The sequence below is a fragment of the Somniosus microcephalus genome, chromosome 3 (assembly GCF_052327205.1).
Source record: "Somniosus microcephalus isolate GS21.2 chromosome 3, FLI_Smic_1.0, whole genome shotgun sequence".
NCBI classification, from domain to species: domain Eukaryota; kingdom Metazoa; phylum Chordata; class Chondrichthyes; order Squaliformes; family Somniosidae; genus Somniosus; species Somniosus microcephalus.
In genome coordinates, this window is record NC_140989.1 from 139,747,661 (window position 1) to 139,775,123 (window position 27,463).

The 27,463-nt window shown below is 45.1% G+C and overlaps 1 protein-coding gene across 3 annotated transcripts in view; it reads right to left on the minus strand.

The window, feature by feature from the left end:
* LOC147121437 (synaptosomal-associated protein 25) overlaps nucleotides 1-27,463 on the minus strand; it is a 190,648-nt gene that overhangs the window by 11,912 nt on the left and 151,273 nt on the right. For 2 of the 3 annotated variants that reach the window (XM_085981677.1, XM_085981678.1), the window contains exons 4-5: nucleotides 22,427-22,475; nucleotides 6,427-6,544 (exon numbers count right to left, since the gene is read on the minus strand). In XM_085981677.1, the coding sequence (XP_085837803.1) occupies nucleotides 6,427-6,544; nucleotides 22,427-22,475 (167 nt within the window). Of the gene's footprint in view, nucleotides 1-6,426; nucleotides 6,545-6,700; nucleotides 6,819-22,426; nucleotides 22,476-27,463 lie in introns of all 3 variants that reach the window. The other variant, XM_085981679.1, reaches the window with a different exon arrangement.

The window sequence follows — 27,463 nt, forward strand, 5'->3', positions numbered from 1 at the left end:
CGAGACAGGATTAATTAAAAATGTCCTAGTAAAGGATCCCCTTGGAATGAGTGACCATAACATGGTTGAATTCCATATTCAATTAGAGGGTGAGAAGGTTGGATCTCAAACAAACGTGCTAAGCTTGAATAAAGGAGACTATGAAGGTATGAGAGTGGAACTGAGTAGAGTGGATTGGGAAAATAGATTAAAGGGTAAGACGATACATGATCAGTGGTGTACATTTAAGGAGTTATTTTACAACTTCCAAAAAAAATATATTCCACTGAGAAGAAAAGGATGTAAAAGAAAAGACAGCCATCCGTGGCTAAGTAAAGAAATTAAGGATAGTATTCGACTAAAACAAGGGCATATAAGGTAGCCAAATCTAGTGGAAGGATAGAGGATTGGGAAAACTTTAAAAGACAGCAAAAAATAACAAAAAGATTAATTAAGAAAGGGAAGATAGATTATGAAAGTAAATTAGCAACAAATATAAAAACAGATAGTAAGAGTTTTTATAGTTATATAAAAAGAAAAAGGGTGGCTAAAGTAAATGTTGGTCCCTTAGCGGATGAGACCGGGAAATTAATGGTGGGAAATATGGAGATGGCAAAAACACTGAATGAATATTTTGTATCAGTCTTTACAGTAGAGGACACTAAGAATATCCCAACACTGGACAAACAGGGGGCTATGGGGGGGAGGAGCTAAACACGATCAAAATCACTAAGGAAGTGGTACTCGGTAAAATAATGGGACTCAAGGCGGATAAATCACCTGGACCGGATGGCTTACATCCTAGGGTCTTGAGGGAAGTGGCGGTAGGGATTGTGGATGCATTGGTAATAATTTTCCAAAGCTCCCTGGACTAGGCAAAGGTCCCGACAGACTGGAAAACTGCTAATGTAACACCCTTATTTAAAAAGGGCAGTAGACAGAAGGCTGGAAACTATAGACTGGTTAGCCTAACATCTGTGGTAGGTAAAATTTTGGAGTCCATTATTAAGGAGACAGGAACAGGACATTTGGATAATCATAATTTAATAGGACAAAGTCAGCATGGTTTTATGAAGGGGAAGTCATGTTTGACAAATTTGCTGGAGTTCTTTGAGGAAGTAACATATAGGGTGGATAAAGGGGAACCAGTGGACGTAGTGTATTTAGACTTCCAAAAGGCATTTGACAAGGTGCCACACAAAAGATTATTGCTTAAGATAAAAAATCACAGGATTGGGGGTAATATTCTGGCATGGATAGAGGATTGGCTATCTAACAGAAGGCAGAGAGTTGGGATAAATGATTCATTCTCAGACTGGCAATCAGTAACTAGTGGTGTTCCGCAGGGGTCAGTGCTGGGTCCCCAACTCTTTACAATCTATATTAACGATTTGGAGGAGGGGACCGAGTGTAACATATCAAAGTTTGCAGGTGATACTAAGATGGGAGGGAAAGTAGTGAATGAGGAGGACATAAAAAACCTGCAAGGGGACATAGACAGGCTAAGTAAGTGGGCAGAGATTTGGCAGATGGAATACAATACTGGAAAGTGTGAGGTTATGCACTTTGGCAGGAAAAATCGTAGAGCAAGTTATTATCTTAATGGCAAGAAACTGGAAAGTACTGAAGTGCAAAGGGATCTGGGGGTCCTGGTGCACGAAACTCAAAAGGTTAGTATGCAGGTGCAGCAAGTGATTAAGAAGGCCAATGGAATGTTGGCGTTCATTGCTAGGGGGTTGGAATATAAAAATAGGGAGGTATTGCTTCAGTTGTACAAGGTATTGGTGAGACCGCACCTGGAATACTGCATACAGTTTTGGTGTCCATACTTAAGAAAAGACATACTTGCTCTCGAGTCAGTACAAAGAAGGTTCACTCGGTTAATCCCGGGGATGAGGGGATGGACATATGAGGAGAGGTTGAGTAGATTGGGACTCTACTCATTGGAGTTCAGAAGAATGAGAGGCGATCTTATTGAAACATATAAGATTGTGAAGGGGTTGGATCGGGTGGATGCGGGGAGAATGTTCCCGATGATGGGTGAAACTAGAACTAGGGGGCATAGTCTTAGAATAAGGGGCTGCTCTTTCAAAACTGAGATGAGGAGGAACTACTTCACTCAGAGGGTGGTAGGTCCATGGAATATGCTGCCCCAAAAAGCTGTAGAAGCTACATCATTACATAAATTTTAAACAGAAATAGACAGTTTCCTAGAAGTAAAGGGAATTAAGGGTTACGGGGAGCGGGCAGGAATTTGGACATGAATCTAGGTTCGGATCGGTCATGGCCCTGTGGGTAGCAGAGCGGGCCCAGGGGCCGTGTAGCCTGATCCTGCTCCTATTTCGTGTGTCTAATTCTGTTAGATTCAGGAGATGGTTCTGTGATAGTGGATTGGCGGTTAGGATCAGATCAGCCATGATCTTATTGAATGGCGGAGCAGGCTCGAGGGGCCGATTGGCCTACTCCTACTCCTATTTCTTATGTTCTTATACACCATCTCCCTTGCAATAAGGGCCAACATTCCATTTGCCTTCCTAATTACCTGCTGTACCTGCATGCTAACTTTTTGTGTTTCATGTACGAGGACCCCCAGATCCTTCTGTACTGCAGCATTTTGTAGTGTCTCTCCATTTAAATAATAATTAGCTTTTTTATTCTTCCTACCAAAGTGGATAACCTCACATTTTCCCACATTATACTCCATCTGCCAAATTTTTGCCAACTCACTTAACCTATCTATATCCCTTTGCAGACTCTGTGTCCTCTTCACAACTTGCTTTCCCAGCTATCTTTGTATCATCAGCAAATTTGGCTACATTACACTCGGTCCCTTCATTCAAGTCATTAATATAGATTGTAAATAGTTGAGGCCCCAGCATTGATCCCTGTGGCACCCCACTAGTTACAGTTTGCCAACATAAAATGACCCATTTATCCCGACTCTCTCTTTTCTGTTAGTTAGCCAATCCTCTATCCATGCTAATATATTACCCCCAACCCCGTGAGCTCTTATCTGTTGCAGTAACCTTTTATGCGGCACCTTATCGACTGCCTTCTGGAAATCCAAATACACTACGTCTACTGGTTTCACTTTATCTACCCTACTCATTACATCCTCAAAGAACTCTAGTAAATTTGTCAAACAGGATTTCCCTTTCATAAAACCATGCTGACTCTGCTTGATTGTATTATGATTTTCTAAATGTCCTGCTATTACTTCCTTAATAATGGATTCCAGCATTTTCCCAATGACAGATGTTAGGCTAACTGGTCTTTAGTTTCCTGCTTTCTGTCTCCCTCCTTTCTTGAATAGGGGTGTTACATTTATAAGAACATAAGAACATAAGAAGCAGGAGTAAGCCATTTGGCCCCTCGAGCCTGCTCCGCCATTTAATAAGATCATGGCTGATCCTATTTTGGCCTCAACTCCACTTTCCTGCCCGCTCCCCATAACCCTTGACTCCCCTGTAGCTCAAAAATCTGTCTATCTCCGCCTTGAATATATTCAATGACTCCGCCTCCACAGCTCTCTGGGGAAGAGAATTCCAAAGATTCACGACCCTCTGAGAGAAGAAATTCCTCCTCATTTCTGTCTTAAATGGGCGACCCCTTATTCTGAGACTATGCCCCCTAGTTCTAGATTCCTCCACGAGGGGAAACATCCAGCATCTACCCTGTCCAACCCCCTCAGAATCTTTCATGCTTCAATAAGACCATTGAGGTTTTCCAATCTGCCAGTCGCCTGTTACGCCCGATATTCAGTTCAATTCACTTCAATCGGGATTGTGGTATAATGGTCGTCAAATGCGCCTGCCCCTATTCTGCGTACCTGCCACCACCCGATTATACCCACTATGGTTCTTTTCAACATGGAAACAAATAGGTAGCCTGTTGATGCAGGCATGTTGGTTCAATAACATGATGCTACCAGACTGTTGCTCTCAGTCATCGTGTGCTAGTTCTGGGTCTTGGAAGTGCCATTAAGACAAGGTGTGAAAGAAAATGCTGGGTGTTCCCTCATGGTGAAGAAGAGAGAGAAAATCAGCAGCAAGTTATCATGGGACGACTGTCTTGGTCTCCTAAAGCGGGCAGCTAAAGAGCTGATAACGGGGCGGGGAGGCGGGATGGTCCTAACTGTTACATGTTTCACTCAGCAGTCCATTAATTTGTTTTTCACATGAATATGTTTTCATGGAACTTAAAAAAAAACGACCCCGCTTTTACTTTGACAAGACGATACTGTGCCACGATCACATAACATACAGCAGGCCCATTCTAAGGTTGCAGGTCAAACCCATGTTTATGCCACAATACATTTATGAATTGTGTCACCCTATAACTGGTGGATACCTTCAAAATCATTCGTCACTGCACCAAATCAGGTACATGGTGAATTTTCCCACAAAATTTGCAACTTTCATTCTCAAGCCATCGTGAAAAGTAGCAAATGGCACATTCCAAACTTATTCAACAAGGAGGTGATTAACACTTGGACTGGGCTGTCATGAAGGGTGGTTGAGGTCAGGACACAGGACTCGTTTATCAAATAAATGCTGTAATGGGAAGCCAGTGGGGGATTGCATTTTGTACGGAGGAGCCGAAGGGCCTTTATCATTTCAACCAATTGAATGAGCTAGTGAAATTTTGTTTAAATAAAATAGAAATCAATTCGTGACTGCTGATTCTGAATCAAAAATCCATGTTTTGTGCCCTGGCTTGTTTATTATAATAGCATGCAAATGTTCCGTTATTAATAAAACATTTTAAATATCGAATTTTATAATGCAAATGCTTGATTTCATTTTCCACAAGGACTACAATAAATTAAAGGTGGTATGTCATTCCTCCCCTAGACTGGCAAGCTGTTGCATTTATGGAAGTGACTTGTAGCCATTGATCATTGGGGAAACTCATGCCGCAGTTGAAGATAACCACGGTGGAAAATTTTTAACGTTTATTTTTGAATGTGATTGCTGCAAACATATGGAAAATGGACACATTTTGTTAAAAAGTAAACTATTGGAAGTGACATAGTGTAATACAAAGGTTTTGAAAATTGGACCTAACTTCACCATCATTGAAATAATGTCAGTGAGAATTGTGCGCCTGTTATCCTGCCATCATCATCAAGCAGAACTGGTATTGAAATGGTGCATTTTATTTTAAAGGATTATGCACCATTAATTTTTCACACATCTAAGGAGGTCTTGTGGGGGAACAGCCGCAAACAAGGCCAAGACCCAAATATGCCTTTCACGGGGTGGCCTTGTGGGGGAAGAGCCCCTTGCACACCCCTATAAGCCCCTAGGCATAAGGGAGCAGGCATCCCCCGAGTCAAGAGTTCCTGTGCTCAGCTCTCTGTTGGGACCCGGCATAGTGTCAGCGGAGGAACGCCTGGTCCGTGGAAGTGGGGCCCACCTCGGTCAGGATCAGGGTCAAGGCCTGGACTCCCAAAGATCAGGTGGGAAAAAGCACCTTTCATAATCTCGGTAACTTTTGAAAAAAAATTAAAAATGCTAATTTGTTGCTGTTGTTATTGCATATATTTCAGGATTCATTTTTGGAAGTTGCAACCTATCCTGACTTATTCACAGCTTACTGCATATGCTCAGATCCTGTATCATCACCTGCTGTATGTCTACATGCTCAAATAATAGACTATTACATAACATACAAGAACACATTCAGGCATTAAACAAATTAGTCACAATAAACATGCTTGGGTAACAATTCATCGTTTCACAAAATGGTGGTGAATACTGACTACAAAAGAGCATATGTTGATTGATTTATGTCAAAATTTCTGCCTGTGCTTTGCTGGGAATCATGTTCAGACTGCCATATTATACCATGCTTTCAGGGAGGTTGAGTTAGCCACATTCTTTTCACATGCTTGTTTGATTTTCCCTCTAAAGCAATAGTTGACGTTTAATAGCAATAATGAACCCAGCTGCGTTATGCATTAAAATGGATCTCAACATGCTAAAATCCATAATTGCACACAATTCATTCATTGCAGCTTAACTGAACATGTTCACATCACACACTATTACCCACATCACATTGCACATAAAATAGGTCATTCTTGAACAGATCAGTTGACTGATAACAAACTGAGTGTGTTCTGGTAATAGTCTATTATTTATATTTTAACATCTTCAGATTATAGTTTGATATCTGTATAATGAGCATGTAAGGCATATTTTATAAAGGTGACATCAAAAGTGGATGTTTCTGCTGCAGCATGCCTGATTTCTTTATGCATTAAATCAACTGGATAGTCTACACTATAAAATGGATGCCTTTAAACGGTATCATTTTTCTGCATGCCACACACTCATCCTGCCACTAAGGCCAAGCGTGGATGAGCTGTACAAGGCTTAATTTGAGCCTTGGGTGCCCAGATGCTTAGGCAGGCAGGCAGTCAGGCAAGCAGACAGCACCTACTTGATACATGGACAGGCACAAAGACCACAGAATTTTCCTAGATCTGTCAAATTCTTTTCTGCTTCTTTCATGTCCTTATTGATTTGGTCCATTCCTTCCTCGATGCGTTCCAGTTGTTCTGATTAAACACAAGATTTTTTTTAAAAATTCCCCCACACAATGAAAAGCAGATGAGAAAGAAAGGACAAAGAAGAAAGACAATTCAAAAGAAACACTTCAGACATTCACTTTGACAGCTGGACACCACACATCAGAGCCAGCACCCAGTACCTACTTGTTACAAGGACATATGAAAAGGCCACAGCATTTCCCTAAATCTTTTAAAGTTTTCTCAGCTTCCTTCATGTCTTGGTTGATATGGTTCATGCCATCTTCCACACGATCAAGTTGTTCTGGTCAGGATAAAGGGATGATAGCAGTGGAATGAATTTTGGTTTGCATTGACCAAAAAACATGAATAATGACCGTGTAGACTAAGTTATGAAGGTAAAGAAAAGTTTGCTAATTTGATGCATTGCTACTGTTGCATGCATACTGAATGCTGGACCAAAATATTTCTCGTTGATATACCTGGAAAGGAAAATAATTATTTCATTGTTTAAAGTTATGATGCTATTGAACCATCAATGATAATGTTTTGAAACCTAATCATCAAAAAAAAGCAAATCTTCAAAAAACAACTTTACTCTTCAATTAGGAACTATACTTTCCCTACACTTTCCTTCTCCTTTTGTTAGGTGCCAACCGTGGATCAGTGGGGTAGCACTCTCGCCTGTGAGTCAGAAGGTCGTGGGTTCATGTCACTTCAGAGCACAATATCTAGGCTGACACTCCCAGTGCAGTGCTAAGGGAGTGCTGCACTGTCAGAGGTGCCATCTTTCAGAGGAGACGTTAAACCGAGGCCCTGTCTGCTCCCTCAGGTGGATGGCATGGCACTATTCAAAGAAGAGCAGGAGAGTTTTCCCCAGTGTCTGGGTCCATATTTATCCCTCAATCAACATCACAAAAACAGATTATCTGGTCATCACATTGCTGTTGTGTGATCTTGCTGTGTGCAAGTTGGCTGTGCATTCCCTACATTACAACAGTGACTACACTTCAAATGCACTATATTGGCTGTAAAGTGCTTTAGGACGCCCTGAGGTCATGAAAGGCGCTATAGAAATGCAAGTCTTTCTTTTAAAAAAAAATACAATACGCTGTTCAGGAGTGTTTTTCAAACTTAACTGTGTAGGGGACCCACTGCAAGTATTGACACATGCCCAGAGACAATGGCTTAGAAATTCATCTCAGGTGGTGGTGCAGAGCAGGCGGTATCGGATCGCTGCCCGTTAGACGCAGCGCCTGATATTCAGTTCCACTGACTGCAGGTGCTGCGTATAACGGGCAGCCGATCCAATACCGTTTTGTGCCACAGCCCGAGACAAATTTCTAGGCCTACCTCTTCTAACTTCCAAAACACAGAGTCAGCTATTCAAAGGAAAACTGCGCTATCATTGCGGAAAATCTTTTTATTATACAGTAACACAAATAATGTGCTAATAAGTCAACAAATTCAGGAAAATACAGTACTCTGATAAGCCCCTGGACTCCCTGAGATCACCTCAAAGGCCTCTTGGAGTTTGACACCTATGATGTTAGGTGACGGAAACTGTACAGAAATGTGGAGCAATCCATAGGATATGAACAACTCTCTCAGTGATCCAAATGAAAGACGTATTCTTTCCAATTGATAAATAACTTTCTTTCCAGCTGTCAAAAAAAAGTATTCCACAATAGTAATCAACTGGAAAGTGAAAAAAACAGAAGTGTAAATAGGCAAATGGAACTACAGTTGGCTGCTCATCTGAGACCTATCTGAAAATAGCATTCTAACCGAGGGAGCCTATTGTTAGCAGAGCTGAAAAGCCGCCATGGAGGATTTTCAAAACTGACTCTTTATCCATCAGCAGTTCATAGAGGCACAAGAAAGTATAATGATAACAGAATGCATTGGTTATGTTGATTGACCAGCCAATGGGTATCTGAGTTTTTAGCTTAATGAGTTTCAACTGCCTGGACAATCACCCGATACATGTATTTAAAAGTCATAACAGTCTGTGCGAGCAATGTGCAGAATAAGGAGCTTAAACCCACTGATCCTGAATGCTGTAAGTCTATAAGCACCTCTTGTGTTTATTGTAGAAAGGAACAGAGCAGAGGTTTAAATGGTGGTTGAATGGAAGCAACATCAAATCTTATAATAATGATCAGAGTCATTCCTCAAAATCTATTATTCTTACAAAATTATTCTAGAGAACACTATAATATGTAGTGCCCAAACATATTTAAAACTGAAAGGGTATTTACGTCATTCTATCACATTAATTTCAAAAATCTGTAAAATATGAGTCCCCAGTAAATAAAAATGAATAGTACCTCTACCGGAATCATTTGGTAACAGAACACTAGTGAAGTACCCCAACAAAAGTTACTCGACGTTTAAAATTTTTATCATGCAGCACGCAATAATGCCAATCTGCACCACAACATTCAAATGCGCAATCAATCATTTTCGTTGTAATTATCAAGAACATTTCAGGTTTACTCTGCAAAAATGATACTCTCTTATCCCTACAAAAATATGATTGCCTGTGATGGCTGTGATGTGGAATTTTATGTGATGCAGGTTTAATTTTTCTTTAACTCTTGTTCTGTTATATGAGCAGTACTTAATTTTCCATATTTTGGCCCGGATTTTGCGGTGATAATGATGGCGAAACCTTCAACGTTCGCTGTCATTACCCCTCTGAAACTGATCGTAACTTCAGGATTTAGCGCATGTGCAGATAAATGTGGAAATCCTGAAGTTGCGGTCAGTCATTTTCTGCTCCACCACAAGCAGCGCTGTGGAACTCCCCATAGCCGGCAATCAGGGAAATCACTTAAACTGACAAAAACCTCTTTTTTTCTGCTCAATTTCACTGTTAAACACCCCATAAAAAATTAAGCATTGTTGAAATAGGTCTAACTGGGATTTTAATGGCATAGTGACTGCTGAACAATTGTTCTGGCCCTGAAAAAATAATTTTATATTTGCAGAATGTCAAATTTCTCCATTATGATAAAAATGACTAGATTGTTAAAATAATAAAAAATATATAATTTTTTTATTGTTTTTAAAGTTTGTTTATGATATTTCAATTTCTACATCAACCCCATGTGTATGTTGAATCTTTATTTCGCTTTCTGTAACATTTTTAAAAAGTGAGTGATAATCAGTGCTTTTGTTGTCTGTGAGAATTCTTCAATGCGATTGGCTGCTTAGACAGTTTGATGGCTAATGTATGCTGCGGACACCCTTCTAACAGCACTACATTCAAATTAACTTCAAGAAAGCTATTCCGGGCCAATATAATTCCCTCCTACAATACCAACATTTAATATAATGATGCATTAACCTTCCTCATGAAATTATAATGACCAGCAGGCTTGCCATTTCTCTCCAGGAAAGCCCATCTTGAAGAAGTTCTGCTCTTCTCTCTGACTTTTCTCATTACCATCCCCTTTTGCCTTGCACCATCATCCCTTTTGTCATTTAATCACTTCTGCCCTCCACCCTATCACAGACCTTCCATTTAGTTCTTTCCTCTCCTCCCCCTTTCTCTGCCCCTGCACTTGCTTAAAATCTGTTACATCTCTAACTTTTTCCAGTTCTGATGAAAGGTCATCGACCTGAAACATTAACTCTGTTTCTCTCTCAACAGATGCTGCCTGACCTGCTGAGTATTTCAGGCATTTTCTGTTTTTATTTACTATTAGACAACTTGTTTTCCTACATTACCAAAGTTATTTTTTTTTAAATATTCATTTATGGGATGTGGGCATCGCTGGCAAGGCCAGCATTTATTGCCCAAACCTAGTTGCCCTTGAGGAGGTGGTGGTGAGCCACCTTTTTGAACTGCTGCAGTGTTGTTAGAGAAGGAGTTCCAGGATTCTGACCCAGCAACAGTGAAGGAATGGTGATATACTTCCAAGTCATGATGGTGTGTGACTTGGAGGGGAACTTGGAGGTGGTGGTGTTCCCATGCGCCTGCTGCCCTTGTCTTTCTAGGTGGTAGAGGTCACGGGTTTGGGAGGTGCTGCCGAAGAAGCCTTGGCAAGTTGCTGCAGTGCATCTTGTAGATGGTACACACCGCAGCCACGGTACGCCAATGATGGAGGGAGTGAATGTTTAAGGTGGTGGATGGGGTGCCAATCAAGCGGGCTGCTTTGACTTGGATAGTGTCGAGCTTCTTGAGTGTTGTTGGAGCTGCACTCATCCAGGCAAAGTGGAGAGTATTCCATCACACTCCTTGTCACAAAACTCATCATCGAGAAACTGCCTATGAAATAACACTGGACGGCCAGCTGGTGGCGCCGTCCAAGGAGTATAAATACTTGGGCGTTGGCCCCAGCTTGCCAGGGACATTTTGTAAAGACAAGGGAGCTAGTGGATACAACTAGACTTCCATGTTCTGAAATAAGTTGATTAAAGCCTTGCTTTATGCTCAAACCAAGTGCATAGTGAGTTTTATTACGTCACTCCTGACTTGTGCCTTGTAGCTGTTGGAAAGTCTTTGGAGAGTCAGGAGGTGAGACACTTGCCACAGAATACCCAGCCTCTGACCTGCTCTTGTTGCCACAGTATTTATGTGGCTGGTCCAGTTAAGTTTCTGGTCAATGGTGAGCCCCAGGATATTGATGGAGGGGGATTTGGTGCGGTAATGTCATTGAATGTCAAGGGGCGGTGGTTGGACGCTCGCTTGTTGGAGATAGTCATTGCCTGGCACTTGTGTGGCGCGAATGTTACCTGCCACTTATCAGCCCAAGCCTGAATGTCATCCAGGTCTTGCTGCATGCGGACATGGACAGCTTAATTATCTGAGGAGTTGTGAATGGCACTGAACACTGTGTAGTCATCAGCGAACATCCCCACTTCTGTCCTTATGATGTAGGGAAGGTCATTGATGAAGCAGGTAAAGATGTTTGGACCTAAGACACTGCTCTGAGGAACTCCTGCAGTGATGTCCTGGGGCTGTGATGATTGACCTCCAACAACCACAACCATGCTCAGTATGACTCCAGCCAGTGGAGAGTTTTCCCCCCGATTCCCATTGACTTCAGTTTTACTAGGACTCCTTGATGCCACACTCGGTCAAATGCTGCCTTGATGTCAAGGGCAGTCACTCTCACCTCACCTCTGGAATTCAGCTCTTTTGTCCATGTTTGAACCAAGGCTGTAATGAGGTCTTGAGTCGAGTGGTCCTGACGGAACCCAAACTGGGCATCAGTAAGCAGGTTTATGGTGAGTAAGTGCTGCTTGATAGCACTGTCGATGACACCTTCCATCACTTTGCTGATGATTGAGAGTAGACTGATGGGGCGGTAATTGGCCAGATTGGATTTGTCCTGCTTTTTGTGGACAGGAGATACTTGGGCAGTTTTCCACAATGTCGGGTAAATGCCAGTGTTGTAGCTTGCTTGCTTTCTTTCTTTCTTTTTTTCTCTCTCAACAGGACCTTCATTTACTGAACTATAAATTTCAATGGAAAACAAATATTTTACCAGTTTTGAAAAATGAGGAAAATATGGCCCAACAATACCATATCAAATTAACTTGTTAAAAAAAAATCTGCTCTGCCTTACTCATTCCTAAGATAAATATCTTCTTTGATAGGCTCATGACTAACACAGTTTCATTAAAATGTTTAACGGTTGTAGATTGAAGTTACTGTCTTAAATTATTCCTATTTTGCATACTGCATGATAATTAATCTGGCACATTTCGCCTTTGTGCCTCAAGGCTTGCTCACTAGGTGTCAATGACACCATTGGGTTCAGAGCCCTATTTGCATTCCTGAGTGATGAGGTGTTAGTTTCATACACACATTTGACATTTGGTTTCATTTTTGTGGGTGCCTGGTGCTGGACTAGATTTGCTTTTATAATCGGTACTATTTTCATTTGAATTCTGGTAAGTCTAACTCCTTCACCCCTCACCAAATGCACTGCATCCATTGAATGCCATTAGAGTCACTCGTAGGTCTGTTCTTTCCCCCATTGCAGGAGAAGAGAGCACAGAACACTAAGGAGAGGGTGAGAACCGGAGGTGGTCCTCCACAGATTTTCCAGCTAACAAATGCAGAGGAGGAGATGCTGGAGATCAGTGGTGTTTCAGCGTCCCTGGCCATCAGAGATGGGAGATGGGGACCTCCCAGCTACCTGGTGACACAATTAAACATCAGCGACCCACATGTTATCCAACACTCAATCCTGTTGACTTGATTTCAACAGCGAGTAAAATATGATCATCTTCATAATGATTATGTGGTGGTACCACCGGTTGTCCCTTACATATAGATATATATACATAATTCCCTTTAACTTACCTAACTGTATGTACTTAACTTACTTATATATGTTAGCTTACCTGTTGGGGCCGTTGCCCTTTTAACTTACCTGTTGGGGCCGTTGCCCCTTTAAGATTCACCCTAACGTGATGACGTCACAACACAAACACGATGACGTCATCACGCTCCCCACAGGACTGCGAACTCAGTCCTCGTGGAGTCCCCGCTGGGACAAGACCTACACCACGGTGCTCCTACAGTCAGCCATCTTACCTGCTATCTTACCTGCTGTAATTAGTCTGTTCCTGTAAATAAACAACTTGTTAATAGTTCGTCGAAGTCAAACTCTCTTATTTAGTGGCGATCTACACGAACCGCTACATTGGTGACCCCGACGTGATTACAGGAGCTCATCAATTCCAACGCTACAATTGGTGAACCCGTATCCGTGAACGATTTTCACAGTAGCAACACGCGCCTGAACCTTGTCTTCCCTCAAGATGACCAACGCACAACCGACGAACAACCACGGAACAGCAACCGCCTAACATCGATTCCACCAAAAGCGACCCCGTCTTTGCGTACCTATTCGCAACGGAAGCGCAGCTTGGAGGTGAGCCTGTTTTTCACGAATGATCTCACAGAGGTAGAGCACGACCAACGGCAACCGTCGTCCACCAGCGCTACAATTGGTGGGTTTGTGAACGTCTTTCACAAACGAAGCACGCTATGGAAGCATCAGCCGTTCCGCTGTCGCTACCGCAATCCAGGGAGCCACGGTCTCCCTCGTGCTTTATGAAGGTAGAAGCCCTGTTCGCCGAGAACATCGATGCGGCACAGACCACGCACGTGCTCACGGTCTCCGTATTCGACTCTTCTACCGCCACACGGATCGTCCGCCTCTACGTCCAAAGCAACAGCAAGTATACATCTCTCCAAGCGCGGGGTACAGCATGTTCGGGCCCACAAGATCGGAGCGCGCCCCGCGGGGATACCACGAGGACTCACCCCCGCGAAACACGAGGACCCACTCCTCGTGCACGAGGACCCATCCCTCGCGAACCACGAGGACCGATCCCTCATGAAAAACGACGACTCCTTCTCCGCCGACGACGCACTAGCCCTTCAGCCTGCTGGTTGTGTTACCTACTACACGATTCGGCATGAACAAAAGGCGTGCCGCTCTCCCGGCTGTTTTCTCCTAAATCTACAACTGTTACAAGTGTTGCCGCCCTCCAAGCAGAGTTAACCCCTCCTGAAAGCAACAACAACCTGGACCGTTGCCGCCCTTTCTCCAGTTTTCCCTTTAACAAACGCAAACGTCTACTGACACTGCACACATCGAGGACGGGTCCAACGGGCATCCTGCGGCCGCGATCAGCCACGTGAAAGTTGCTGGCCTCACCGATCACTGATCAACGCAGCAACTCTTCACCCTCTGTTGTGTTATCGTCGTAGCACTATGGCACGCACCGTTCCGTGCGTTCCAGCCTCCCGAAAGTTTCGCTCACCTGTCGGCGAGTTCACCGACCTCGCCTGTCAAGTCCTTCTGGATCGCTCATTTGGCGTTCCTGCAGAGTTCGTCGGAACAAGGACTTGTTTCAACATCAACGGAGACATCGCCCGCATCCGCCCAACCTGCCCGTCACTCTGACAAGGCCTGCTGTTTCGCTCGTCTCCACGGTCCTTTGCCTGACGGATACGTTTTATTCGCCATGACGCGCGTAAGGATCCGCTCACGAGCAGCATCTTCATACCTCGCCTACCAAGTCGAGACAGCACGACCGCCGTGACCACCAGCTCATCAGACCATCTCATCCATGGACTTTCGTTAAAGCGAATTCTGGGGGGGCCTATGTGGCGGTACCACCGGTTGTCCCTTACATATAGATATATACATAATTCCCTTTAACTTACCTAACTGTATGTACTTAACTTACTTATATATGTTAGCTTACCTGTTGGGGCCGTTGCCCTTTTAACTTACCTGTTGGGGCCGTTGCCCCTTTAAGATTCACCCTAACGTGATGACGTCACAGCACAAACGCGATGACGTCATCATGCTCCCCACAGGACTACAAACTCAGTCCTCGTGGAGTCCCCGCTGGGACAAGACCTACACCACGGTGCTCCTACAGTCAGCCATCTTACGTGCTATCTTACCTGCTGTAATTAGTCTGTTCCTGTAAATAAACAACTTGTTAATAGTTCATCGAAGTCAAACTCTCTTATTTAGTGGCGATCTACATGAACCGCTACAATATCATACTTACCTTGCCAATACTAATTCATATCTTTTCTTTCAGGCAGGGCCTTCACATGTGCAGCAGGAGTCCATGGACCTCGCGGACGACAAATCCTTAGAGGAGCTGATTTTTTCCGAGGGTGCACTGTCACAGGACTCATGAAAACCATACACCAGCTCAGATACTCGCACTTTGGTGGGATCAGTTAGACAGATAGTTGGGTTTTCACCTGGTGACTCACACTTCACAAGTGAGCAAGAGCAGATGGTGGAGACAGGGACAGCAGTGGCGAGTCTGCGTTGGAGGGCGCAGCCCTCTCCTAGTTCTGCTTAGCTGGACTTAGATGTTGTACCCTGGGGGTCGTTGATGAAAAGGAGAACCATTGAGCAGCAGCAGAGAATGTGTGATGTACTGAGTGACAGGCCTTCCAAGCACACTGACCATGATTGCAGAGAGATTGGAGGAGATGGCCTCAAGCCTGAGTGGGATGATGTCGCAGGGCATTGTGATGATGTCTTCTTGCATGGATAGAGTGGCCAACTCCGTGGAACGTCAAACGCAGCAACCAAATGAGTCCATGCACACCTTGACCACAGCCGTGCAGACTCTGGATGCCAACGTGTCTGCTGTCTTAACTAGGATGGCAAAAACCTTAGCCTTGACCTTAGAGCGCTGCACTGATCTGCACCAAAGTGCTAGCAGTGAAGTGCGGCTGGCCCATGAGAGGGATGATGGCGAAAGGGGACATGGAAGTGGGGACACCACTCAAAGCATTTCTACTGCTCACCCTTGCCCCCCACCCCCAGTCTGTACCCAACATGCTGCCTCGAGTCCCAATGGCCGAGTCTGCCCCTGCACAGGTGCAGTCGGAGCAGTCTTTGGCGGGGCCCTTGCGGGCTCCAAAGCCCAGAGGTCATCGGTCAAGAATATCTCAGCAGTCAGAGCAGTGTTCTGAGCAGCCTGCCTCTACCTCTGCTGAAGCCACAGGGGTTGCACCACATAGGAGTGGTAGGAAAAGGAATAATAAAGCATTGTAGCTGCACAAGTGTATGCACATGGGTGTATGAGAAAATGTTATGTTGTGAAGTTTCCGTTCTTTAGTAGAATCCCATAAATTTTATTAGTTTGCACCACTTTCCTATCTTGCCCATTCTTGGTTGCTGGGTGGCAAGTCACCTTTTAACTTACTTGATGATGAATGGGAAGACATGAATTGACGGGGACCAATGGGGGATGTGCAATGTTTGGTTGGTTGTTTGCAGGACTGCTTTGTGTCAATGGCATTGCGGAGGGTGGGGGGTGCGTGCAGGAAGAATGGCCATTGTATATGGTTCTGACATCGGTCCACTGGTGCAAGCTAAGTGAACCTTGCATTAATAAAGGGCACTCTTGGCATCCCGGGCAACAATTTGAGCAGCTAGTGCTGCATTGCCCTCATCACCTTCCTCCTCCTCATCTTCCTCCTCCTTGTTCCTCCTGTAGGTCCAAACCTCACTGCTGTGGAATGTTGTGCAAAGTGCAACATACCAAGACCATACTGGACACCCTAGCTGGTGCGTACTGAAGAACACCTCCGGATCTGTCTAGGCACCTGAAGCGCATCTTCAGCATGCCGATGGCTTGTTCGATCACACATCTGGTGGTCATATGGCATTCATTGTAACGTTATGGGGTTTCATTGGTTGGGTTTCTGACGGGTGTCATCAGCCAAGTTGAAGTGGGTATCCCATGTCTCCTAGCAGCCACCCCTTAAGTGTGCTTCCAGGTCCAAACACATCAGAGAGCTTGGACTGCCACAAGACAAAAGCATCATGTCAACCACCTGGGAATCTTGCGCAGACCTGCAGAAATATCTTTTTGTGGTTGCACACGAGCTGCACATTGATGGAGTGAAAGCCCTTGCGGTTCACAAATAGTCCTGGTTGATCTGGGTGTGGACGGATTGCCATGTGTGTGCAGTTGATGATGCCCTGCACCTATGGGAAGCCAGTCAGAGACCCAAATCCAAATGCCCTCTCATTCTGACTAGCATCATCATGGGCAAAGTTCACATGATTGCCGGCCCAGCAAAAATCCCATCAATCACCTGTCATGCATTTGTGCGTTGCCAACTGGGAGATTCTGGATATGTCTCTGGCAGAGCCCTGGTAGGATCTGGAGGCAAAAAAGTGGAGGGCGGTGGTGACTCCACTGGTAACACGTGGCCACCAGGTCCAGCAGGCAGCAGGTCTTCTTCTAGGAGGCTGTAGATTTCTGCCATCACCTGAAGCTCCTGAAGCACTGCTGTTCCGATATGTCCAGGAAATCCAGCCTCTGCCTGTACATCCTGAGTCACGGGTAGTGCCTCCTGTGAGCTGCACCCCTCTCCGCTGCTCCCCTCACTGCTGCACCCCTCTCTGCTTCACCCCTCTCCGCTGCTCCCCTCTCTGCTGCTCCCCTCTCTGCTGCTGCCCTCTCTGCTTCACCGCTCTCTGCTGCACCCCTCTCCGCTGCTCCCCTCTCTGTTGCTGCCCTCTCTGCTTCACCGCTCTCTGCTGCACCCCTCTCCACTGCTGCACCCCTCTCCACTGCTGCACCCCTCTCCACTGCTTCACCCCTCCCTGCTGCACTCCTCTCAGCTTTACCCCACTCCACTGCTTCACCCCACTCAGCTGCACCCCGCTCCGCTGCACCCCTCTCTGCTGCACCCCTCTCCACTGCTTCACCCCTCCCTGCTGCACTCCTCTCAGCTTTACCCCACTCCACTGCTTCACCCCACTCAGCTGCACCCCGCTCCGCTGCACCCCTCTCTGCTGCACCCCACTCCACTGCTTCACCCCACTCAGCTGCACCCCGCTCCGCTGCACCCCTCTCTGCTGCACCCCACTCCACTGCTTCACCCCACTCAGCTGCACCCCTCTCCGCTGCACCCCTCTCTGCTGCACCCCTCTCTGCTGCACCCCTCTCTGCTTAACCCCTCTCCACTGCTTTACCCCTCTCCGCTGCACCCCTCTCCGCTGCACCCCTCTCTGCTTCACCCCTCTCTGCTTTACCCCCTCCACTGCTTCAGCCCTCTCTGCTTCACCCCTCTCTGCTACACCCCTCTCTGCTTTACACTTCTCCACTGCTTCAGCCCTCTCTGCTGCACCCCTCTCTGCTGCACCCCTCTCCACTGCTGCACCCCTCTCTGCTGCATTCCTCTCCACTGCTGCACCCCTCTTTGCTTCACCCCTCTCCGCTGCTCCCCTCTCTGCTTTACCCCTCTTTGCTTCACCCTTCTCCGCTGCTCCCCTCTCTGCTTCACCCCTCTCCGCTGCTCCCCTCTCTGCTTCACCCCTCTCTGCTGCACTCCTCTCTGCTTTACCCCTCTCCACTGCTTCACCCCACTCCGCTGCACCCCTCTCCGCTGCACCCCTCTCCGCTGTTCCCCTCTCTGCTTCACCCCTCTCTGCTGCACCCCTCTCTGCTGCACCCCTCTCCACTGCTTCACCCCTCTCCGCTGCACCCCTCTCCGCTGCACCCCTCTCTGCTTCACCCCTCTCTGCTTCACCCCTCTCCACTGCTTCAGCCCTCTCTGCTTCACCCCTTTCTGCTTTACCCCTCTCCACTGCTGCGCCCCTCTCTGCTTCACCCCTCTCTGCTTTACCCCTCTCCACTACTGCACCCCTCTTTGCTTCACCCCTCTCCACTGCTCCCCTCTCTGCTTCACCCCTCTCTGCTTCACCCCTCTCTGCTTCACCCCTCTCTGCTGCTCCCCTCTCCACTGCTCCTCTCTGCTGCTCCCCTCTCCACTGCTCCTCTCTGCTGCTCCCCTCTGCTGCTCTCCTCTCTTGCTGCTCCCCTCTCCGCTGCTCTCCTCCCTGCTGTTCCCCTCTTTGCTGCTCTCCTCTCCGCTGCTCTCCTCCCTGCTGTTCCCCTCTTTGCTGCTCCCCTCTCTGCTGCTCCTCTCTCCACTGCTCCCCTCTCTGCTGCTCCCTTCTCTGCTGTCCGGCTGCAGGTTTCTCAACAGCTGGTGCTGGTCATATTGATCCTCGTCCGAGATCCAATCTAAGGCAGCCAAAGGCGTCACCCATCTTAATGTGATTCTGGAAATCTCCGAAATGTAGAAAGTAAACTCTCAGCAAAAGTATGGTGAATAAACCTTTGCCCACTAGTAGATAAGAAAGCAACTGTGAGTACTGAGTATTTATTGCAATATTTCCATGAGTTTTAATTGCCCACTCAATTGCCATTGTGTTCTCACCTTGCCTTCACTGGCGAGTTTCAGGAAGCCTGGAAAACCCGTGGAATCGATGATAAACTGAAACCGTGTTGAAATATCGCTAAAATTGAACGTTTACCAAATGCTAATAGGCAAACCCGCCTCTACAGAGGGGCTGCACACAACCAGCCTAGTGTGCTCGAGTTAAATGCTGAAGTCGGTGGGTTGGAGCCGGCTTCCCGATGCGCTCGCATTTTTGCTGGATTTAACCCCCCACCTGCACCCAAAACCCACGCACTCCTTTAGGTTAAAATTCCCCCGTCTTTCAGAAGTTAGGACTGGGAGTCCTGGGAGTGTGTTACTATTTGGGGAGGCATTTCGGATTCTGTTAATTTTTGCAGTGGGTCCCCCACACAGTTAAGTTTGAAACTCACTGTTGTGACCACCGACCACATTACAAACCAAGACTTCTCTATTTCTTCCTCATTAATCGTATTTGCAATTCCTTCTTTAACTCGTTTGACAAAAAGAAAATAAAATTTGCCCAGTTACTTGATTAGCTCGAAATTGGAATGGACAATTTTTTTGAAAACTTACGATACAGGCTCACAGTGCCATATCTGGTAGTTTGGTGACTGTTCTCACTAATCACATTCTTGCTGCAACTATAGCAGTTTGTAAGGTAGTGGGTTGGCAATATGATAGGAGTGTTGCACATTGAGTACTTGCCAACTCTGCTGTCTCTTGCTTAAAGAAAAACCGCTGGAATCCATGCAAGTCTTCAGAATGCGATCTTGGAGGCTTTTCTCTTTTTAATGTAACAGATTCTCATGTCATAAAAAATTCCAAGATTGAAAATGCAGTGCGGAGATCAGTGAGGAAAAACAAGAAACCAAATCGGTTATAAAAAAAAATCGCTATGAAACACCAGAAATAACATTTTGGTTCCTGCTGCACCTGAGATTTTGGGCGTCAATTTACATACTTTCAGAAATGGTGTTCTGTGATATTTTGCATGCAGACCAAGCTAGGTTAATGAGAGAAGTGGCATTTCGGTGGGTGTAGCTCAGGAGCAGCACGAACGATTGCGGAACTTTGGGCACAGCAAGGCTCCAGCAGAAAACTCATATAAGTACACACAAATTTGCTCGTAAAAAATGGTACAACTTGGCACTTACGCCGTTGTGGTGCCGGAAATTACAAGGAAATTCCGAGCCATCAATAAAAGGAAATTCCAATAGACATAAGCCATTAAGTTCAGTCATCTAATGCTGCAATAGTCTAACTGTCCCAAGGCTATATCAATATAACCTATAACAACAGCAACTTGCATTTATGTAGCACCTTTAACTTAGATAAACATCTCAAGTTTTTTCACGGAGCTGTGAAGAAAACAGAGACCAAGCCAAAGACATGAAGGTTAGGAAGGATGACCAATAGCTTGGTTAAAGAGGTGGTTTTAAAGGATAGTCTTAAAGGAAGAGAGGGAGGTGGAGAGGCAGAGGTAATTCCAGAGTGTGAGGTCTCGGTGGCTGAAAGCAGTGATGAGGCAAAGAGGGGGGGGGGGAATGCACAAAAGGCCAGTCAGAGGAATGAAGAGTTACAGGGGGACATAATAGTGTAACAACTGGTAGAAAGTGAAGGTTTTGCTGGAAACGAGGGCATCGAAGGTGGAGGGGAGGGGCTGGCTGAGCAAAACAAAAGTTGCAGTAGTATCATGGTGAATGGTAGGCCAAAGGTGAGACATTTAGGATTTAGACAGTGCAGTTGTAAGCAACTTGGGGTGGGGTGGGGGGGGGGGATGGGGGGCGCGAGAGTTTTTTTTCCAAGGATGTACGCAGAAGGAAGTGAGGTTGAAAGAGGGTAGGGGGTGTGTCCCGCGAGAGATACAAGAAAGCGGTTGCAGATGGCCTCATCGGTGATCAAAACTATGAGAGTAGAGAGGCCATGGGAGATGGTGAGGTTGAGTAGGTGATCGTGAACATGGGTAAGGGAGTTTATATGGAGGGAACAATTTAGATAGGACAGGAGAACAGCAACCTCAGAAGAGAGAGAACAAGGGTTGAGATGGATATTGCAACCACCAACTATAAGCGGAAAAGCCACTTCGACTTCCCCAGTTAAAATGCAATCGGGATCTCTTTGATGTAAATGACCCTGACTTGTTTAAATTCATGAGGCCCCATCAGCTTTAGGTGATCGCCTCTTCCCCCTGTGGAATCACATAGGTTAAAATCCAAAATGGTGCGAAAGGGTCAGGATCTGAGCAAGTAAGTAACCTACTGGTTTTTAACTGCCCACCTGCCCAGTTTACGTCAGGTGGGTAAAGTTAACACTGATTCCTTATTCTTGTATCTATGGCCCCTCAGTCTAGACCCCATAGCTGCTGGAAACAGTCTGTTTCCAGCTATCCTGCCCTACCTTTTCATAATTTGAAACACTCCTATCACATCGCCCCATGATCTGTGTTGTGCTAACAAAAAAATGTTCACGCTTTTTCCTCATAAATTTTGTATTTGCTCATACTAATGAATCTGCAGTGTACCCTCTCTAAAGCCTCAATATCCTTCCTACAGTGTGGAGCCCAATACCTGTAGTTTGAAGTTTCCTGAGAATGACTTGGCATGACCTGGCATGTCCCTACAGCAGTGGATTATTAAGGTTTCCAATGGGAGAAATCTCCTGGAAAATTTGACACTCACCCTTTTTTCCTTTACCTTCCGAAAGACAGGGGGTGAACTTGTGCTAGGGTTCTTCCGTTTGGCTGCTGTAATTTTGGCAGAAAAGCTATGGAAAATCCCGGAAAAATGACGTTTTCCCCGCAGGCTATCTGCCAAAGTTATTTCGGATGAGTTGGAGAACCCTCACAGTGTCAATAACTTTATTAGTATTGGCAACACAGCCTAACAACTTGTACCGCACAAAACTTTGATTATTTGATCTACAGACACAGGGTTTAGAATTCAAGGGGGTAATTGTGACTTTGTGCAACAGTATAAAACTGGCGATAGCGAATCAACAGCCTGTTTTTGCATCTCTCCCGCTTTTTATTACACTATTGCACAAAATTTAAACTACCGCCCCAAGTGGTTTGTCTTTATAAAAAATAAATGCTTTACAGATTTCAAGAAAATTCAAACCATAAAATTTCAAAGGACCCATTGCAAGATTTAATATCACAAATTGAAACATTTCAAGCTTACCTCCTTGTTCATCCAACATAACCAAAGTCCTGATGCCAGCATCCTTACTCTATTCCCCGAATAATTGAAAGAAGGTGGAGGGCAGGATAGAAAGAGAAAATCAGTTAGCCAACAAAAATGTTTCAGAATGCCAGAAGATCAAGAGGAAATCAAATTTAAAAACCAGAGTTTGTGGTTTAAACCATGATGGAGGTATGATGGAGGCATGTCATATTATAATGCATTTAATGCTGCAGTATTGTTACTTAACTGCAGTAATGAAGTCATCTTGTCAAGTCTGAAAGAGATTTGTGATGTAGTCACTCTGATTATGACTTTATAAGTATGTTGCCAAACTTACACTGAATGAACTGATGGAAAGGTTAACAAAGCTGTAATAGAAACATGGAAACATAGTAGATAGGAGCATGAGTAGGCCATTCAGCCCCTCGAGCCTGCTCCGCCATTCAACGAGATCATGGCTGATCATCCAAATTCAGTACCCTGTCCCTGCCTTCTCCCCATATCCCTTGATCCCTTTAGCCTTAAGAAATATATCCAACTCCTTCTTGAATATATTTAATGAATTGACCTCTACTGCCTTCTGTGGTAGAGAATTCCACAGGTTCACCACTCAATTAGAAAATGGACGGTCTGCATCCCAATTAAGCTCCCCCTTCAGAGTAACAACAGTAACAATTTCTGGCCATATACATCATAAATATCCACGTAATTAATCTTATAGTTAATAAGCTGGCATCGATTTTGAAAGATGAACTAAGGAAAAACTAGACATTTTGAAACTCATGGGGTCCAGTACTGACATATATTTACAATAATATTACACATAATCTTTAGTTAATTATACTTCTGTGTTAATGAGAATTAAAATAATAAGTTATAGATTGATTTCCAACACAAGCATTTAAAACACAACAGCAGTACTTGTTACTATTTGTAGCATAATGGAAATTATGCTCTTGGGGGATTCACGGCCACCCATTTCTCCAGTGTAAAATCGGCGTTAGAGCTCCGAATTTTGCGTCATGATCTGATGCGTCAAAACTGTGCCGGAAGTGCGCTGGACAGCATATTGAGTCGGGCAACTTTAAGTCGCCTGAAGTGCCCACCTGAAACAGGCTTTGGGCTCTTTAAATATGCAAATGGGGTCCTTACACTGGTTGTAGGATTCTGAATGTGAAATTCAGATATAAAAGGGTAGAGTTTGAACCGAGCATGGCCTGCTTAGATGTACTAGACGTTGAGAAGCCTAACCTGCGATCCTTAAAGGGAACGCTGGAGGCTGCTCAGAAATTGGCCCAGGAAATCTTCAGTTTTTATTTATGTGGGCTTCACCTGGGTCCACAAATTAAACTCCGGACCACTGCCAGCATATTTGAGGGTTCTGTCCCTGCCCCCACACCCGGAATCGTATCCCCCTGACTTGACTGACCCGCTGGCCGGCTCGGCGCAGGACCCGGATGATTTCCCGCTCTCCCTGGTCAATGAGCTGCAGCAGAGCACCGATTGGCGACCACAGATTGCCGGCAGCATTTAAATGAGGCCCGAAGACAAATTCGTATCACAGAATGTCACAGCACAGAAATAGGCTATGTGGTTCACCAAGTCTACGCCAGTGTTTTTCTTCACAACCTAATCCAATTCTCCTGACTATTCCCCCATATCCTGTAATAATCCTCCATTTCAAGCAACTATTTAATTCCCTTTCAAAAGAAATGTATTTAAATTTGCTTCAACAATAGTTTGTAGTGCTGAATTCCAGACACTGATGTCCCCTTAAGTTCTTTTTATGATCAACTTAAATTTGTGTCCTTTCATCACGGGTATCGTGGAAACATTATCATTATTTTATCTTCACTTCTGCTTCAGATGATTCAAAATGCCAATGAATCCCTTGTGGACATCTCCAAGGACATTAGTACATCTCCCCTAGCCTTACTCATGGGAATACGCAAGCACGCCTGGGTGGAAGTTGACAAAATCAGGCTTGCTCACGCAATTATGACATTTGATTTCTGTTGAAGTGTCAATTAAAGCTGTGCTGGAATAAAGAAGGACTCTACTGGAAATGATCCCTAAACTGTCATCTAATTCACTTCACAATTTAAAATATATGTACAGCAGCAGTTGATATTTCGTGAAGCAATTCGGCATCATAGAATCATAGAATTTTACAGCACAGAAGGAGGCCATTCGGCTCATCGTGCCTGTGCCGGCTCTTTGAAAGAGCGATCCAATTAGTCTCACTCCCCTGCTTTTTCCTCACAGCCCTGCAATTTTCTCCCCTTGAAGTATTCTCTTTTGAAAGTTACTATTGAATCTGAATCTATTGGCCTTTCAGACTGCATTCCAGATCGTAATAACAGGCTGTGTAAAAAGAATTCTCCTCATCTCACCTCTGGGTCTTTTGCCAACCACCTTAAATTCTGTGTCATCTGATGACCGATCCTACTGCCAGTGGACACAGTTTCTCATTATGTACTCTATCAAAACCCTTCATGATTTTGCATATTGCTTTTTTATGGCAATTGAGTAGTGAGGGCCTGCAATGTTATTAATTTGCCTCATCTTTTTGGTACAGATGTTTAAAACTACATAACAGTAAGCAATATTTTAGATCATTTAATATGTTGCATTAAAATAAAATTTGAGAGCACTGAAGTTTAATTCGAATCAAATGACCTGATTGCAGAAGGCTTTGTTGCTGGTAAAAATTAAAATGAAATGCTCCTAAACAAATTAAAACCAACTGCACAGAATCAAATGGTACATATTAAGACTATCATCAAATCAAATCAAATCAAATCAAATCAACTTTTATTGTCATTGTTAGTGCACAAGTGCAGTACAACGAAATGTAGGCTTGCGGCTCCCGAGAGTGTACATTTGGATTAAGACATTTAAACATTCAACATACATTTGGCTTGTAGTATATTAACATAAATATAACCATAATAAAGTGCATTGGCAGATGTGCAGGCTTTAGAGTTTATTTGTGGAGTTCAGTAGGATGACAGCCCTGGGAAAGAAGCTGTTCCTAAATCTGGTCGTACGGATGCGAATGCATCTGTAGCGTCTCCCAGATGGCAGGAGGGCGAACAGACTGTGGCTGGGGTGGGTAGGGTCTTTGATGATGGACCGTGACCTCCGTAGACAGCGTTTCTGGTATATGTGCTCTATGGTCGGTAGCCGGGTGCCGGTAATGCGTTGGGCAGTTTTGACTACCCGCTGCAGGGCTTTCTGGTCATAGTAGCTACAGCTGCCATACCATACTGTGATACAGTTTGTCAGGATGCTCTCTATAGTGCAGCGGTAAAAGTTAGAGAGGATCAGGGGTGACAGATTACATCCCTTCAGCCTCCTTAGGAAATATAGGCGCTGCTGGGCCTTCTTCACCAGAGAGGAGGTGTTGAGGGACCAGGAGAGGTCTTCCGTGATGTGAACTCTGAGGAACTTAAAGCTGTCCACCCTTTCCACCACAGCCCCATTGATGTGGATGGGGGTGTGACTTCCGCCTTTGGACTTCCTGAAGTCCACAATGATTTCTTTTGTTTTCTTGGTGTTAAGGGCCAGGTTGTTATCGGCGCACCACTTCACGAGATGCTGGACCTCCTCCCTGTAGGCTGACTCATCGTTGTTGGTGATCTGGCCTACTACCGTGGTGTCATCCGCAAACTTGATGATGGTGTTGAAACACCATCATGTGCTCAGTGTTTTAAAAACTTAGGAGGATCACTAAGCAGCTGATTGCCACTTAAATTGCCTGCTAGTGCTCATTAAGGAGGCTGCACAGCATTTTAGTGGCTAGCCCTAACGCCCTCTCCTAACTAGTCATTGCTGAGGATTTTGAGTGCTCCTTAAAAGTATAAAACCCTTTACTGTTCACTTGCTGTTGGAGGTTTGAAGAGGCCTTTTGAATCGCATCGGGAGACTTTCTGGGACTCTTTGTCAAGACTTCACCAGCACTCTGTCAACATTTATTCTGGAATAAGAGCAAGGGCTAGAAATTCGTTAAAGCCCAGAAAAGTTGGAGAATTAGCGCCAGACGCAAATGCTTTAGACTGCACGAAAAATTCGTCCTCACTGCTCAATAAAATGATTGGAGACCTAAATCAAATCTTAAAACCCAAGCTCATTGGCGTTACACTTAAAGGGTGGACCAATATCGGGTGTAGTCTAATCTCAACTCATCAATGCCACAGGCTTTTTTCACTTCTTAAAGGGGAGGTTCATTGATGCTGGAGCACCTCATTCTCAGCAATGCTGGCTGTGCAGCTGCCTCAGCAAGTAAAAGCAGAACAAGGAGAAGGAGGCGAAGGACTGAACCAGGTGTGCTCATGACAGGTCCACACCCCAGGGAGAGAGCCCGCAGATTCTCCAATGAAGCATTGGAGGCATTGGTTTTCACTGTGGAGAGACGGAGGGCAGTGCTCTACCCGGCAAGTGGCGGGAGGCCCTCGTCATAAGTCTTCCACACCATGTGGAGGGAGGTAGCACAGCACGTCTCAAGCAGCACTGTGGTCCCCAGGACCCAAACACGGTGCAGGAAGAAATTTAACGACCTCACTCGGGTGGTCAGGTTGAGTGAATGCTTCAACAAATGCTATATGCCACCATCTGTACCACAGTCTTCACACATTGCCTAAAGCACCACACCCCCAGCACTCACCCACCAACAATCTCTACCTAGCAACACTCACACTCACATCTCACACCCTGCACACAATGACAGCTATTCAACTATGGCAGGCACATCTCCCAAACACATTACTCCACACTCACTCATACACTTTCCTTTCTCTTGCAGGCCATGGTGGCACGTAAGAGGAGGGAGCAGGAGCGCACATGCGGGGGACAAGCTGACACCCAACCACTGTCTGCGCTGGAGAATCGAGTGCTGCAAATCATTGGGTGCCAGGTGGTGGGCGCCGTGGCCACCAGCGATATTGACCCCTTTGGGGAGAACAACGGTATGTTCATCCCTCTTCTTCTTCTTACATCCCACTTCCCCCTCACCCCACAAGCATTTTGCACTTT